This window comes from Streptopelia decaocto (assembly GCF_964273445.1).
Source record: "Streptopelia decaocto genome assembly, chromosome: 6".
NCBI classification, from domain to species: Eukaryota; Metazoa; Chordata; class Aves; order Columbiformes; family Columbidae; genus Streptopelia; species Streptopelia decaocto.
Window position 1 is genome coordinate 64,358,209 of NC_138660.1, and position 11,754 is coordinate 64,369,962.

Consider the following 11,754-nt stretch of genomic DNA (forward strand, 5'->3'; position numbering starts at 1 on the left):
GCAAGGGTTTGTAACTCAGAGGGAAAATTTTCCATCAAGATGAAGCCTCGCTTACCATGGTTAAAGCATCCCTGATCTGAATTTACCAAGGCAGGGCTTGCCAAGGAGCTGGGTGAGACCTCCTTTGGCCATGGGCCTGATCAGGGTGGAGTCTCCACCTCGAAACCACCGAGCTTTGGTGTAGCAAATCTGCTCACCACAAGCCCCAGCACAACGTTACAGCATCTCCTCTCTCCTTTTTATTGGTCTGGAGAATGACTCACTGTGAAATTTTAACCGATTTCGCTATCATTGTACCGTGCCTCAGTGTCCCCGGCGGTAAAGACCAAAAAAAATTTGCTCTTGTCAATGCAAGGTGTGATAACATCAGTGAAAATTTATTATACGTTCTGGTAAGATATGTAAGGTACTCCTGTTACTTGGCTCTACCACGTATGACTACCCAACTTACACACACTGCCTTGAGAAGAACACTTCTACTCAACCACATTCAATGTCCAGATTCAAGCTGGCCTTTGGTGGATAAGAAGTGAGAAGGAACCAGCGTACAGATGATTACTGCAAAATTACAGCTCTGCAGTGCTCGGAAAATATCTGAACACTTACCGTTGGATCTCCCTTGATTGCTTAATGGATGGATTTTAAAGAGAGGTATCGCAGGCTCTCTCTCCCATGCTGGAAAAGGACAGTTCAGCATCTTGATGGCATCAGAAGGCACGTGTGTGGAGGGGAACCAGCCCGTGGTTTTTATCTGCTGTGGATGGTGCTGGGGCAAAGGAAAGATGCTGATGTCTGCTACGAGGGTGGGGAGAGGAGAGGAGAAGAGAGAAGCTACCCCACCTGGTGTCATGGAAGGTGAAAACACAGCTGTTTGTTAACGAGAGGTCTTACCGGGCTCCACATCGTGACGCCTCACCCACAGTCCTCTTCTTGCTTCTTTCCAGAGGGGAGCTGAGATTCTTGGAATTGTCATAACGTTTTATTATCGCTTGCAAAACAGATTCTCCTTCATCAGATAAAGACACAATTGCATTCATTGACTCTGACACAAGGATATGCATAGTGATAAACATACAGATAGATGTACACACTTACACATGAATGAGATATGCTAATTAAAAATTGCAGTGGGCACTTTATTAAAAATTTATTGTACAATCTACATCTTCAAAACATTTTACATCAACAAATATAGCGGCTTGACTGCTGGAATCATAAGTGATTTATCTTTAAAAGACTGTATTTGTAACTGGATGCAAAGATTCTTGATGAACTGCCGTTACATTTAAACTACTGGTTTTTATTGGAAGTATTTCGGCTGTTATCTGTTTGTTCTCCATCCTTGAGAGAAATAAAACAAGTGTCTCGGCTTTCATTTTATCGGATAGATGGCACCATGTAGCATATTTCCCATGCTAGTTTGAATTACAGCTGTTTATCTTTCAGCTTTCTTTAAGATTAATTAAATGCAAATGTAACTCGGCGAATCATGGGATTACCTGCCAGACCCCTTATTAATACCTTCACTTAAAAACCCCTGTGCCAGAGAGTCATTAATTTGCAAAAATAAGGGGGAAAAAGAAAAGTGCTAAAGCAGCCCTTTGCCTCCCAACAACCCGGAGATGGCTGCCCAATTAGTCCGGCAGCGATCGGATCCTCCTTTCAGGCCCTGTGGCCCTTTGAGGACACAATAAGGCTCCAATGATAACCTGGCAACCTAGGTAGAAACTCAGCCAAGTGTGAGCGTTTGAAGCTGCAGCTTGGCTGCCATCGTGTCGGCGAAAAGAAAGAATTCAGGCACCATGTCATCCAGTACAAAGGATAAAAACAGATTCAACCGGAAATTCAATGTGGCACCACATATGGGATACATGAGTGCGGTTATACAACAGGCCACATATTTTTTTTTGAACAGTCTCCTGCATGTGATGCCGAGGACATGTGTAACCATCATAACGTCTCTAAGAATCTGTATTTAATTTGAGCTGGGGTGGTGGCAGGGATTGGAGATCTGAAGCCGCCACAGGTTTGTGGCAGATGGCTCTGTGTCAGCTATGACAAGCAGCCAGGCTCGGCTTCCTCTGCAGATTTTCTTTTCTCTCTGATCAGGTAAATATGGGCACACTCTGGAAACTTCCACAATTCTGCCTGAGGCTGCAAGTTTGTGACTTAGCCCCATCTGTCACAAATCTTCCCTCGGCTCTGCTGCGAGCAGAGACCTGAATTTGCCGCCGAGCGCTGCCCATGAAAACCCGGCCGTCTCGCCCTGCGAGGAAGCAGAAGAGAGAAGCGCACGAAGCCGCGTTAGATGCCGTGACACAAAAGGGACGTCCCTTGTGCGGGAAGGAGCGGGGCTCGGTGCCCAAACGCCCTGCAAAACCTGGGATTTCAGGATCGCTGGGCGGAGATGCTTACACAGCGTTATTTGGAAACGGGGTGAATCCGGCATTTATTTTGTAAAGACAGGTAAGCTGGTCGGCAGCCCCAGGTGTTTGCTCCTGGATGTGCACCATCAAATGTCCGTCTGTTTTACCAGGGACCGACCTGTCCCTCTCACCCTCAGAACCAAGAACCGTAAGGAGTGAGGGAATAATTCCCCTGCTTGACCATTATCGGTCTGGCTTCTGAGCTTTAATATTTTAGAGTAACCTTGGAGACAATAAATTCAACTCTTTTTTTGAGGTGATAGCACTGCAAAAGTCTGGGTATTAATTTTTTTTCGTGGAATGTAATATGATTCAATCAATAGTCTCTACATACGCAGAGATAAAATCATCAAAAGGAGCAAAGTTTTCACACAGACTAAGATTTCCCCATGAAGAAGAGCCAGTATAATAAGATGTCAGTAGCGGTACAATATTCTTCATGATATAACCAACTTTTCTGTATCTTGTGTTCTAAGATCAGAACTGAAGTAATTAATATCTACTCTGCCATCATTAGACTTCAGAGTTAACCTTCAGAATTTAATACGGACTGTTGATCTATGCAGACGTGTTGTTCCAGGATAGCTGGAGTTCAAGCAGTATCAGCACTGATTTGGCAATCACAGCGCTGATTTGGCATACGTTTTTTTGCACATTTAAAAAAAAATCACTCTGGTAACACTAAGAATTAGAGATTATTATTCAGCATAAAACCTGAAATCTGGCACGCAAGAAAGCAGAATGATTCACAGAGCCAATTTGTATCGGCTCAGCTTTACTCTGTGACCCAGCTCCTTCCCTCTGTGAGTACTGGGGAAGAACCAAGGTGGAAAGCAGCTTGTAGTAATTACATTTGGAGCTCAGCTTTACAACTCCCAGCACCTTTGGAAACCACCATCAAGACAGCATTGGTTTACACGGCCTGGGTGTGCTGTGAGGCCTGAGTCAGAGCTATATAATACTCCTCAGCAGAGCAGCAGTATTTCCCCCAACAAAAAAATGGTCCGTCCTGAAAATTTATATATCAGCCTTTAAAAAGCCATTTCACTCATTCTGTCTTTGAACAAAAAAAACCCACATCAAATGCATATGTGAATCTGTGATACCCTGCACAGGATAGTTCAGAACACACCGACCAACTACAACAGTAAGAAACCAGTTTCAGGCTTTCTTTCTCGAGGTAATTTGAATATACTTTACTGCGGGGAAAAAAAGAAATGTTTTCATGCTTTTTTTGCAACTTTTCTATCAAAGTCCATTTTATTTCATTCGGCTCATTTATCCATCTACCATTTCGCAGCGGCTGTGGTTCAGCTGCCAAATTTTATTTATTTTTCAAAACTAAACTTGACCTATCTAATATTGTTATAACGAAAAGTTCAAAGTCCTGGTGTTTCTTCTGAACAAGCCCTGGGAGAAGTTGAGATGCAAGACACATACATATATACACATACATCAATATGTGTGTATGCACACAGATACATATGTCTACATATGTATATCTGGATCCCAGAATGACCAAGCAGGCAACTCAACAGCCCACTTGCTGCTTCCAGACCCACACGCTCCTTGAAGACCTAAGGTTGACCCAAATTGTGTCCCACAATGCAGCTGATCTTCCCACCTGTGCGAACCACCTAAGCTGACTGTATTTCACCCATATCAGCCATACGTATGGGAGTGAAACATGTCAAACCTTCAGTCTAACCTGGATGTGACCCTGAGCAACTTCATCCAACTTTGAAGTTAGATCCTACTTGGAAGCTGGCCCTGTTTTGAGCAGAAGCCCAGCAGATAACCTCCAGAGGTCCCTTCCTAAATTACTCTATGATTCAATGTTCTATATAAGTCACCAAAGTTTTCTTTCACATAAGAAGTCCTTATGATATATACATTTTATTTAGGATCCCATGGCTAAGCACTGAAATGGAGGAACACGGACACAGCACGTTGCACTCCAGAGTTCCCAGGTTGCTATAACCTTCCCATCAAAGCTACTTCTGAAACCATTTTAAATTATATTCACTAGAAACTGAGCATCTCAAGAGGCAAATACCAGTTTGCCACTTGTGCTTCCACCCTCCTTCTCACCTGCACCTACGCTAACCAGGTAGAAGCACAAATTCAACGTAACTCCTTATTTTTCTCTCTGCAAACACGCTCTGCTGCTGAACAGAAAGTCAGCAGGATGGATGGAAATATTCATACTATTTGCATACCCTATAAAGCTCTAAATTAACTTTATCAGCTCAGGACGAAAGATCTGGAGAACACTGTAAGCAAACATCTGCTCAATATACATTCAGCATTAAAAAGTAAACAGTAGGTTTGGCTCCATAAGGAACAGGTTGAAAATTATCAGAGTACAACACGTCACATAAACTGATGGTATGGCCTAGAATACTCTGTAAAGCGATGATCGCACCAGCACAAAAACAGCTCTCAACCATCAAAATGGACTGAATGATGAGAGATTAGAATGTAAACATGCAATAACATTCATGAGGAGGGCCTGAAAAGACTGGGATACTCTAAGTGCTTGACAGATGTTTATAAAACAACGAATGGTACAGAAAAGATGGATGGGGAGCTTCTGCTTCCAGGTGACCAACTCCAGAACAAGAAGACACTCAAAGCAACTGAAGGGGCAGAAACCCGGAGCCAAGTGACAGAAATTATTTCAATGTTGTCCGTAAACATACAATGAACTGCTTTGCTATAGGAAGATGCAAAAGACAAGAACAGGGCTTTCCAAGGGCCTGAGTATCAAATGGAGAGCTATTATGCACTGCCTGGCAATACTTAATACTAAAAGGTTAGGAAAGATGATAAAATCTCCAAGTCCAGGGCTAGGACCCATCTCTAACTCTAAAAGACCAAGAGAAGACATTTAATACTTTTATTTCTACACGTGTCAGCCTTCTCCCAAATATCTGATGCTCACCGCTATCAGAATGACAGTATCAGACACACGGCGTGCTGACACAGAGTTAGCATCCTTATAGAAAAATGAATTTCTCGTGGAGTTTTGCTGGGGAGGGGGTAAGGAGAAGGGCAAAGGCATCGTCCCCGGCTCTTACATGGCCTGTACAAGGGCTACAAACAACTACTGCTCCTTGTGACAGGGCTGGGTGGCCCATGGGACATCTGGCGTGAAGCTCGTCCGCAGCCTCACATGTCCAGCGCCTGCATCCTTAGGCTGAGAATGCCCCCCACTGCCTCCCTAGCTGGGCCTAAATATTAATGCTGGACCAGGGGTGGTTTTCCCTTGTACATGCTTCCCTGAAACGCCAAAGATGGTGCTTTATCTCCAGTCAGACCAAAAAGAGAAGGGGAAAAAAAAGAAGAAAAAAGAAAGTTTTGTTGGAACTGCCCTATACAGCCAAATCCTGAGACTGGAAACAATTCAGATGTCTACGGTCTAACTGGGATCTTAATTTGATTTTACAGCAGTTTAACCCCTTTGAATTCAGCAGACTTCCTTCTGCAGTGGTGTAAGAAGGAAAAAAGCATCACGCCATGTGTCTTTTCATAGGCAGGTGAGCTTCTGTAGTGCGATGGGAATGAGAAGATGAATGTCAGAAAGTGGGCCAAATTCTTTTCTCCGTTAAACAAGCATGAGTGAGAGTAGGATTTTTCTGTAGGAACTGAAGCTGACAGCATGTCAACCAGCACTCATTCAGCTGGGCGGGCTGGGAGAGATTATTTAAAGTTGTCAGCTCCTTCCATGCCTGGCTTTTGGCAACTCTTCTTGTCCCTTTCCACTGTATACTCTTTATACATGCTGTTTTAAATTAAGAAAATGAAGTGAGGGAACTGAAAGGTAAACTTAAAGAAAATAATGCAGAAACAAATGCTTCGCTCTATTTCTCTAAATTTTAAGTCTACTAGATAGGGAGCTTGCAAACACTGACAGGTCTTACAGTGTTCTCTGATGGAAACCGATGTCCTGTTGTTGTTACTTGCTTCATTCTGGCGCTTACTTTGGCAACCACAAATACCCAGAACCAGAGAGCAACACTTGGTTCCATAATACGGGAACAGAACAAATAATTGATAACAAATGAGGCTTGCTTTGCACTCATCTCCATCTTCCGCTAATAACTGGTAGAAGGCAACGTCGAAATGCAAAGGAGGCAGCCTCGGGTGCTGTGAGAATACGCAGGGTAAGGAATACATCATTTGGAAAGGTTTCCATAGGTGCTTACATTATGGACATTTTTAAGAGTCTGCCAGCATGAATGTGCTCCGTCGAGTTAAGTTATTACAGTTTAATGTCTTGGTCTGTGCAGTTTCACAGGGATATTCGCCACGTCTGGCTCCCGAACCCGACTGCCCCGCTGCCGCTTCTCTCTCATTTGCCCCTAATTTTGTCAGCGCAAACACTGAGGACAACTGAAGGAACAACTGCCTGGTTAATTAGACCGCTGTCTAATTATTATGGATATCCTTAGTAGCAAAACCCCAACAATATGTAAAAGGGTAACCCAAGGTACTTCTGATTACGATTATTCCTGATCTACGGAGCAGAATGCCTCAACAGTAAAGTGCCATTTGCTTTTCATGTATCTTTGGCTTTCTTTTTAAGACTTCACAGCTTCTTTATGAACTTCAGGCAGGGAGCATGTCAGGAAGGCTTCTGAAAGAAAAGTAACTCATTAATATGCACTACGGTCCCTTTTCTATTCCACTATAGTATATACAATATTATACCGAGCTGAAAATCGCGAAAATACAGTGGAAGTGCTGCGTACCCTTCACGATTCCACTCTTTTCAGCTTCCTAAAAAGCAGCATCATCCCAGCTATAATTACACTAACAGCACGTACCTAAGTCAGTGTTTTTCTAGGAGGTTTTGCGGCCAGCTTCATTGAGAAAGGAGCCTTGGCACACGTGGGCGTAGGTACAAAAAGACAACTCTAACAGTATTCTCCAGGCTGATCCAAAGCCTATTAAAGACAACAGGGATCTTTTTCTCTGGTGCTCACAGGTTCTGGATTAGGCTCTGCTTTACTCATTTTAAAACGATCCCCCCGTTCACCTCAGTTGCTACCTGTTGCAGATTCCCAGTCCCAACGCTCAGAAGATCCGAACGGGGCTAAACTGTTAATATCGTACATTTACGGCAGGTGGGATCAACACCTTCAGCTGCAAGCCATCCCAAGGGTGTTTCTTATTTAAAGAAAACTAGCGTTTTGCTTATGGGTCTGGTGCACATATTGTAAAATACATACTGTATTTTATATCAGTATTTGCTCTGCCGCTATTTCCATTTGCATTGAGGCAGCCTTGGCTCCGGTTCGGAGCTGGGGATCCACACGTGGAGAGAAGATCTACGTGAACACAACTGAGCTGAGCTGGAAGCCTCGGGAAACGTCAAGGTAAACGTTTAAAGGCTGCTTTCCCTTTGAAGCCACCATGTATAACTCTACGATACTATTGACTCAAGAAGTAATGCCGAACGCTGGAAGTGTTCAGTCAGCATTTTAAACTATTATGAGCTACCTCCTGAACCATTGCCAAGTTAATAGACAATGAAAGATAATGAGCTTGAAATTGGGTGTTAAATTGCATTTTTGGTTTTCTCCTTTTTTTTTTTTTCTTGAAGTTTAACTGTTTCCTGGAGAAACAACATCATCTTTGATGGATCATTATGTAAATGTCTATTTTTAGGTCACAAAAATAGTCAGACGTGGGGTAAACCCTTGTTCCTCCCGCTACATGTATGTGGGAAGGGGCAGAGAGGCAGAGGATGGTCCCCAGAGGGAGGAAGGTGCAGACATGAGGCAGCAGGAGCCACCAAATTAACATGGTGATTACTCAACTTGCTCATTAACGGGGTGCCTGGATGGCGACAGCCAGGGAACGCTAAAAGGTCGACATTTGTATTGCACGGGTAACACGAGGAGTATTTCTATGCACTACCGAGCCTTAAGGATTTTCACCCAGACTCGGGTTTCTTATAACCCGAAACACCTTTGGCATGGAGAGGTGATGGGTATCCAACCTGCCTACGGCACCGTGAGGCTGGTAAAAGTCAGAAAACACTGTAAATTTACAGATTAGCATGCAGAAAATAGCTATTTTTTTCTTAAAGCAGCATCGTGTAATAGTAGCTCTTCGCTGGAATAACATAAAATTTAGTGCTTCATCTACAATCGTGTAATTAAAAAAAAAAAAGGATTGTGACTCTTAGCAGTATAAATAAACCCCTTAAGAATGTGGAAGTTGGTCCAGCATTGACCACTCCATCAAAACTGGAATGGAAGCTCTGACACTGAGCTTTCTCTATATGAATAACTGCAAAGAATGGCATATGATAAATATAAGTAAATTATGCTTCTGATAAACCTTCTTCTATGTTCAACACACCTCCAAAGGCAAAGAGTTAAAATAATCATAATTATCAAAATAACGCAAATAATCCCAAAAGGCAGAGAAATCTTAACCGATATCAGTCACCTGCATTTTTTGAGGACGGAACATTAAATTAGGATAGGAAGGTAGGCTTATCCTCATTAGTATAATTGTGGGATCTTTCTTTTATTTTCCTTTTAAACTAATGAGTTGCATTAATCCAGGTTCATTTTTATAAGCCTCTTGGGTCCGAATGTAAAGGACAGTCATTTTAGAAAACAATAAATTAAAAAAAAGCATGTAGCATGCATTAAGTGCACGTATTTCATAAGACCTAGGTTAATACAACTGGCATCTAGTTTAATTAATCCTTGTTAGTGTAACGACTAATATCCCTCCCTAGCATGTTTCCTTTAAACATTAGTATGTTAATTAAATGTTGTTTTTTTAAGGGTTTTTTTTCCCTTTGTACTTCAATATGGCATTATATCATGTAAAACTATTCGCAACAACTACCTTATAGAGATGTTTCCTTACAATATCTGGTCTCTTGCAGAAATTCTGAAGCCTTTTAAAAAGCTGTTCAGGTGTAGAATACAGATATTCAGCTGCAGGAAAAACAGATACATTTTTAATGAAACAAAAACCTCAAAGCACACACTCGATATTAGTCACTTTACTAATTAAAAATGCATATTGCTCTGTGCCGCCTCGTGTTTTACATTATTTAAGCATGATTTTATAAGGTTACCTCAGCTCACAAGGATGTTTAATGCTAAATAAGACTGTGTAGTTGTGCTGTTTAGACATCTCCTTTGGGTGATTAAAATACATTATTCTAATGTAACACAATGCATATGTGATACATTTAGTGATGAGATTTTTTCAAAGAACTGGTACTACATGAGTGTGTATCCTGTACTGCGGTTGCATACTATTAAGTATTAAATTGTTTAAATAATTTGGTGTGATTTTCGGCCCTGTTTGTTTTGTTTTGTGTATCAAAAAAAATCTGCAAACCATTGCAGCATCACTGACCTTTTAACAAAAATTTATCATGAGGGGTTGTGTACGCTAACAATGAAGAATGCCATTTCAAAACTTGCTTTTGTGTTATCTTAAAAGAACAGATGGCAAATATAAACTTCGTCTAATGTATTAAAACACATAAAATTCTCCTTAACACTAACATGCCGGCTCGCCAAATAAACAATTGCTTTTGCTCAAGTTTATTCTGAAACTTGGTATTTTAGCATGGACCATGTTATTGCGTTTCAGCGAAAAGAAGGGGCAACGAAGCAGCTACCTGGAAATATCTCTGGGTACACCAAGGCTTTGGGACACAGCGGGTAACAGCCACAATATACCGCTTCAACCCTGGGGATTAGAAAGAAGAAACACACCAAAAACAGACATTAGTGAGCAAAAGCTTATTTCGGTGCAAGAGCACTGAGGTTGACTACATGCAGCAAGAGCGAAACACTTCATTTCCTTCAGCAGCACAATCCCTCTAAATGCCAAAGTTGCTCTTTTTAAAGAAAATTTTATTGATCATATGAATTACATAGAACAGAACAGCGAGCATATGTTTTGTTCGCTGAATAAATCAAAGCGCAGCTCTGCATTTTTTTGTTTTTTAAATACTGTTTAACACATTTTATAATCAGCAGACAGACACATGTAACAACATGGTGAAGTATGGACGGCTTTTCTTAATAACGCTGCAGAAAAGCAAGGGCAGACGTGCGCACGTGTGGATATACGTGTATATATAACATCCACAGACGCACACCATCACCGTTACCTGGCAGAACAGATATTCTCCTTCGACTTTAACACTCCAAAGGTTACAGTTAAATATAGCCCAGGAACAACTTACAACGTGTTTCGGGCTGGGATAATTCAGCTTATGCACATGCTGCAGATAATTTCCTTCATTTCTCGGGACGACAAACGGTTGTATTTTTTAATAACTACCGATGAGATTCCTTTGCCAAAGTGTGCGATGCTTTGTACTCGTGTTTTTCTCAAGGAACAATTTACATATCTCCTGTAACATCAAACCCAAATATGTTATAATTGCAACGCAGTGGCGCGAAGTTTTCTTATAGCGAATCTAAAGAAAAGCATCGGGTGTGCGTTTTAATAACCAAATGGGTTAAGGCATCGCGCTTTCAGTTTATTTCTTTTGCATAATGACCATTGATCTGACATAATGTCCCTCCAAAGATACAACCGTGATTTCTGTTGGCCAGAAATTACACAGTGAAATTCAAAACACTTCTTAAAATATGTTTATTTTATGAGAGGCTTTGAATTTCCTCCAACATGTTGACCATACGAGAGCTTTATTTTTAACTTCACTTTCCCTCAGTCCCCAGAATATATATCTGAAATCTTGTCAACATTCACCTTTTCTATTTTCAGTGACAATCCAAAAGGTTTTCACCACCTTCATGTGCATATCGGGTTTGGTACTTTATTACAGGCACCCACAAGGAACTCACTCTGTTTCCTTTCGATCTACTCAGTTTTAAACAGGAAAAATACAATAAAGAATAACATATTCAGCTTTCACGCTAGAAAACTGTGCATATCCACACAACCCAAAGAACCACATTGCTCTGCAAATGCTTTTGCTTTTTTATAAACTTTTAAAATTTGTATTGTTTTGTTTTAAATAACATATGCACTTCAGATTGCATTTTAAACATTAACAACAATTTCAAAGTGTACATCGTCTAGCACTATATTTTTTTACCAAAGGGAAATGTTTCTGATGTGTGATTTAATTGATGATTTCAGTCCTTAAATATTGTGTCATATGTCAAAGCAAATAGATTTTAAAGTTTTCTTTAATCTAGGAGAAAAAAAAACCCACCAGTGAAACTGTGGACATTTCAGTAATAGCTCAGATCACTAAGTTATGTTAAAATATTTGCTTTTTAATCGTATCATCTGCATGAAAAAA

The 11,754-nt window shown here is 41.1% G+C and overlaps 1 protein-coding gene across 31 annotated transcripts in view; it reads right to left on the reverse strand.

Moving 5' to 3' along the window:
- Window positions 1-447: 447 nt before the first annotated feature.
- The window catches only part of GTDC1 (glycosyltransferase like domain containing 1), a 187,612-nt gene continuing 176,305 nt past the window's right edge, over window positions 448-11,754 (reverse strand). For 23 of the 31 annotated variants that reach the window (XM_082055202.1, XM_082055206.1, XM_082055214.1 and 20 more), the window contains 3 exons: window positions 10,090-10,160; window positions 9,300-9,391; window positions 448-2,266 (listed from right to left, as the gene is read on the reverse strand). In XM_082055202.1, the coding sequence (XP_081911328.1) occupies window positions 2,183-2,266; window positions 9,300-9,391; window positions 10,090-10,160 (247 nt within the window). In that variant the 3' untranslated portion in view covers window positions 448-2,182. Of the gene's footprint in view, window positions 2,267-6,619; window positions 7,066-9,299; window positions 9,392-10,089; window positions 10,161-10,192 lie in introns of those variants that run through there. The other 8 variants (XM_082055219.1, XM_082055212.1, XR_014184294.1 and 5 more) reach the window with 7 other exon arrangements.